The following is a 5,282-nucleotide window of genomic DNA, read 5'->3' as shown; positions in this document are numbered from 1 at the left end:
AAAAAAACACAAGTCATAATATTGTAACCAGTTGTTTTAAAGGAGGACAGTTGTTAAAATGACAGATGTGGGGCATTTCGTGAAATTGTACTTCAGTATGGTTTCATAAACAAAGACATGCTGATGTGCCAGAATATTAAGTATCACATTGTCATAAGTATCAAAACTGTAAAAACAATATGTAGCTTTTCTGCAGAAAGAACCAGCCTCATAAATTTATGACTTTATCCTTTTTCTTCAGTGTGGCCCTAGTACTCTGTCATATAAACAAATACACATTCCATATGAATATAAAAACACAATGTGTAACATTATGTTCCTTTATTGAATAAGGACAAAACAAAGCAGGTAAACCATCAGCTCCTTTCGAAACTGAAGTCACAGTGACTCTACAAGATGGAAAGCACAGAATCCAAGCATATTATACAAAATGATACATACACATTCAAAGGTCTGTATATAATACACCCTGCATGTCTGCACACTAAAATAAATGCAGGACAAATCCATACACATCAACTGAACAGACAAATGAATGGATGCAGTAGCCTCCCTGCAGCCTTGTATTACACACAGTATACCGCACAAACATCATAAGAGGCCAAATTCGTCAAAAAACGAACCCAAAAAAAACCAAATTCCTCTGCCACCGCAGGACATATTTAACCAAAATTGAAAGCACACATACTAAAATAATTCAACACATATTGGTCCCTCAGCAGCCGACCACTGTCGTCATCAGGGAAGATTGCCCCAGTCCATGGCTGGTGGCACTCTGGGGGCCCTCTCCTTCCTCAGGCAGGCCACATTGTGGAGGACAGCACAAGCCACAGTAATATCACATGCCCTAACAGGGCTGACCCTTAATTTGTGAAGGCAGTGAAAGCGTGCCTTCAGGAGGCCAAAGGTCATTTCAACTCTGGCCCTGGTCCTGGCATGGGCATGGTTGTAGGCCTGCTGTGCTTCCTGGGGGTCTGTGAAAGGTGTCAGGAGAAAAGGCTGGCAGCCATACCCCCTGTCTCCCAGCAACACACCAGAGAATTCACCTGTCAACACAAAATCTCATCATTACTACCTCATAAACACAGTGATATTCTTGACACAGCCATGATGGTTATAAATAGGGGTTGTGTGGCTTACCTTGTGATAGGCACTGATAGATTTCAGAGGCCCGAAAGATTCTGGAGTCATGGACTGAGCCAGGCCATTTTGCCACAACATTGCTGATCACACAGTCAGCATTGCAGACCATCTGAAATCATAAGATGAGGAATATTACACCAATCAATGCACATCACTGGCAATGCAGAGTGTTCGTCAATGGACAATATCAAAAAGTTATGTTCACCTGAACATTAATGCTGTGAAAGGATTTCCTATTCACAAAATCGGCCTCATGGGCACCTGAGGGGCTTTTATCCTTATGTGTGTGCAGTCCACTGCACCAATGACATTGGGGAAACCTGTCACACAAAGTAATGAGTATCCTACTATGTGTTAACAGTTGTCCTGTAATTTGTAGATCCTCTTACCTGCAATCCTATAGAACTCCTCTTTGATGTCACAGAGTCTTCTGTGGCCAGGGAAGGAGATGAAGACATCTGCTAATGCTTTGATAGCCAGACACACACTCCTTATTGTGCGGCAAATTGTGGCCTTGTTCAGCTGTTCTGCATCCCCCACTGAGTACAGGAAGGCTCCACTAGCAAAAAAGCGCAAGGCCACACAAACCATTTGCTCCACACTCAGTGCATGGCTCCGTGCAGTGCGGTGCTTAATCCTGGGACCCAGTAGTCTGCATAGATACCTGATGCCATCTGCAGAAAACCTGTATCTTTCATATAGATGGTCATCAGGGAAGGCCAGTGGGTCCAACCGGTCCCTGAAGACCCTTTCTCGCCTGAAGGCTCTCCTCAGCACAAGTGCTTCTTCATCCACCACATCTCGCACGAATGGGCATGCCATTGTCAGAGCAGAAAGGAACACACAATTTTGGGCCTTCATATAGGCTAGTGGCCACACCTGGTGCTGGGGGGTGGGCAAAAGAGGGCGATGCCTTATAACGATGACTTGGTTGTACTGATTGCTGGGAAAATAAAAAAACCTTAGAAAGATGCCACCGTCCTGTGTGCTCACAATAAGAGCTCATATCTCATGGCTCACTTGACTTTACGAGAATATACCTAATTTTTATTTTGAGCTGTGTCATCTTCTTGGAGCTGGGGGAGGAAAGAAAAATAATGATTAATACATTTGTGTTACAGTTAGCATACAGTGTACATTGAAGGCATATCTCACCTCCCTCTCAAGTTTTTTTATTTCAAGGTCCAGTTTCCTAATTGTCCTCTTTTTTATTTCGGACTCCAGTGCAAGATTTTCCATCTTTTTCTTCTTGTACTGAATGTCTATGTCTGCCAGTTCTATTTGGCGCCGGAGGTGGTTGCCATACAACTTTCTGATAGCTTGTGAGCTCTGTGAACACAATACAATTAGCGCAGCTGGAATTTGGCAGGATGTGGTGTCCTTTTATTAATACGCACTAAGTTGCCAGGCTGGTTTTCCCACTGTATAGCATCTGGGTCCTGTAAAAGAAATTAGATTTTTTGATTTTGATGAGGACTCCTCACCATTGTAGAGTAAATAGTACTTTCACAGTCTTAACATGATACCTCATGCCTTCTGGAATCCAGAGAGATGGTCTCCTCCTCATCATCGTCTCCATCATGTGCTGTTGCTGCTGCACTGGGGCCTTCACCCTATCACATTTAATCGGATTCATATTGAAGCTAGTAGACAAGACATGCCAGGCCTACAGTATGCCTTTGATGGAGTACTCACTGGATCAGCATCGTCTGGTGCTTGTGCTGGTGGCTCTAACAGGAACACAGTGCTGCCAGGCACTGCAAGGCAATAGGTAAACCAAAGTCAGACAGTCCAAATTGATTCAATATGAATGTGGTTGTATCCCATGTAGAGATGGAAGGACATACCTTGAATGAAGCGGGTGGCATCTTGGGAGGAACCTATGCTCGTCTCTTTCCCCCCAGGGATCCCCTCTTAAGACGGGCCTGCCTTTATTTAGCTCCAAGGCCATGTCCTCTGCTGGGGTAAGGTCAGCCTTTGGTGACCCACCACCCGTGCCTTGTCTGTGGGTATTCTTTTTCACTGCTAAAACAGTACAGACAATGTGTGAGCAGGCACCTTCTGGATACAATATATGCTTGTGCTTTGTTAAATATTAGTCAGGGACCATACCATTCTGCAGAATGTTCTTGTATTTGATTTTGACCTGCTGCCATGTCCGTTTTGGCCCGTTCATGTTTAATCTACACACACACACACACACACACACACACACACACACACACACACACACACACACACACACACATTTAATGGAGTCACACTGCAAAAAATTACTTGGTATTTTTGTCTTGTTTTCAGTAAAAATATCAAAAAATGTATCATAGCTTTATACAGTGTGATGGAGTTACTTTACACAATTTCACTCATATCTGCAGTGCATTTCAATTAAAAATTTAACCGTTTCATAATTACAGTACAACTGCATTTTTGGAGATGTGAATTAAATATTTGAATTGTAATTGTGATGTTTCAGCGGAGCGGTGAGTGTGTAATTGTGCACTACTTACGCATTCAGGCGGTCTGCAATACTTTGCCACGCTTTTTCTCTTTGCTTTATCACTGTGGCGGTGTTGCCTTTCTTCTTAATTATATCTTTTACCTCCTCGTATGCCTCCATGAGGATTTGTGCTTCCGACGGGGAAAAGTACGCGGCTCTAGTTGCCATGGTAAATCAGTTAATCTGTGATCTGTGGCGGGGTCTATTTGAGTGAGCCGTGAGCGCGCACCTATCCAGGATTGGTTTCACCTGGCTTAATGAATCCGTGTCTGCTCATCCTGGCTTGGTCTTTGTGCAACCAATTAAGCCTGGATGCACATGTTTTGGCTTCATTGAGCTCAGCTGAGTCATTTATCCCGGATGTCTTAATTCTACTTTTGTGCAACAGGCCCCTGGTGTCAGCTGCGATAACAAAATTACACGAGTCCTTTCCATCCTTTACTGTGGCCACCGCCAGCGAAATTATACTTGAAATACAATGGCAAGAGGTAGGCTAGACTCAGTGGTGGAAAAAGTACTAAATTCTCACACTTGAGTAAAAGTAAAAATACCTTAATAGGAAATGACTCAAGTAAGTGAGTCACCCAGTAAAATACTACTTGCGTAAAAGTCTAAAAGTAATGGGTTTTAAATATACTGAAGCATCGAAAGTAAATGTAGTTGCTAAAATATACTTGGGTATCAAAAGTAAAAGTATGAAAAATTAAAAATTCCTTAAATTAAGCAAACCAGACGGCACAATTTGTATTTTATTTTTTATTTATGGATAGCCAGGGTCACACTCCAACACTCAGACATAATTTTAAAACAAAGCATTTGTGTTTAGTAAGTCCGCCAGATCAGAGGCAGTAGGCATGACCAGGTATGTTCTCTTGATAAGTGTGTGAATTGGACAATTTTCTGTCCTACTAAGCATTCAAAAAGTAACGAGTAATTTTGGGTTTCACGGAAAATATATGAATGTAGTGAAGTAAAAGTAAATGTTGTCAAAAAATGTAAATAGTAAATTAAAGTACAGACATCACCTCTTCAGCATTCAACTTATCTTTCAGGCTACACCCCTGTCTGAATGTAAGCAAAATTGTGCTGTGCACTTGAGTTTATTTTGTTCTCCAACATACCATATAATACTGTGATACCATCACAATAATAGTCAAAAGTCACACAAAAAAAGTTTGTGTTTCAGTACATATTATTCAATTACAAACATAAGTGCTTTTTATTTTTCTATTATTTAGCCTTAAACCTAGTCAATCAATCTTTATTTTATTGTTTTGGTAACATGCACATTATCAATGCATTGATTACTTTTAATGTTTCATTATGAATGTGTAGTTATGGATATTATTGAACAGTGTCACAATTCTTATCTTCTTTTGGTGAAGACAGAATAAAAATTGTATATCTATTCCATGAGTTACTCTGTGATGAGTCAAATCAATTACTCAACTATTAATTTGTACAGATAGAACAACATAGTTTACATAAAGATGTTAAACATTGCAATAATACTGTAAATGTATTGTATCTATCCTCATGAACTTCCTCTAACCTTTGCATACAATTGCTGCCTCATGGTCTCTGAGACAGAATGATTTAAGGGATAATTGAGTTGTGCATAGCATGTGCACATACACTA

The 5,282-nt window shown here is 40.9% G+C and overlaps 1 protein-coding gene across 4 annotated transcripts; it reads right to left on the bottom strand.

The window, feature by feature from the left end:
- Positions 1–285: 285 nt before the first annotated feature.
- LOC135571387 (putative nuclease HARBI1) lies at positions 286–4,053 on the bottom strand. Of its 4 annotated transcripts, none has more exons than XM_065017430.1 (9): positions 3,256–4,052; positions 2,991–3,168; positions 2,839–2,900; positions 2,670–2,756; positions 2,299–2,582; positions 2,184–2,219; positions 1,533–2,086; positions 1,141–1,252; positions 286–1,046 (listed from the first exon to the last, which is right to left on the bottom strand). In XM_065017430.1, exons 7-9 carry the CDS (start codon positions 1,599–1,601, stop codon positions 739–741), a joined length of 489 nt encoding a protein of 162 aa, XP_064873502.1. In that variant the 5' UTR covers positions 1,602–2,086; positions 2,184–2,219; positions 2,299–2,582; positions 2,670–2,756; positions 2,839–2,900; positions 2,991–3,168; positions 3,256–4,052; the 3' UTR covers positions 286–738. The 4 variants fall into 4 exon arrangements, with proteins under 4 accessions (XP_064873502.1, XP_064873499.1, XP_064873500.1 ...); XM_065017427.1 differs by lacking the exon at positions 286–1,046 and having other exon boundaries at positions 1,170–1,252; positions 2,299–2,472; positions 2,541–2,582; positions 3,256–4,053; XM_065017428.1 differs by lacking the exons at positions 286–1,046; positions 2,670–2,756; positions 2,839–2,900; positions 2,991–3,168; positions 3,256–4,052 and having other exon boundaries at positions 1,170–1,252; positions 2,299–2,661.
- Between the last annotated feature and the right edge of the window lie 1,229 nt (positions 4,054–5,282).

Source organism: Oncorhynchus nerka, linkage group LG4, assembly GCF_034236695.1.
Source record: "Oncorhynchus nerka isolate Pitt River linkage group LG4, Oner_Uvic_2.0, whole genome shotgun sequence".
NCBI lineage: Eukaryota > Metazoa > Chordata > Actinopteri > Salmoniformes > Salmonidae > Oncorhynchus > Oncorhynchus nerka.
This window is presented reverse-complemented; position numbering and strand designations above follow the sequence as displayed.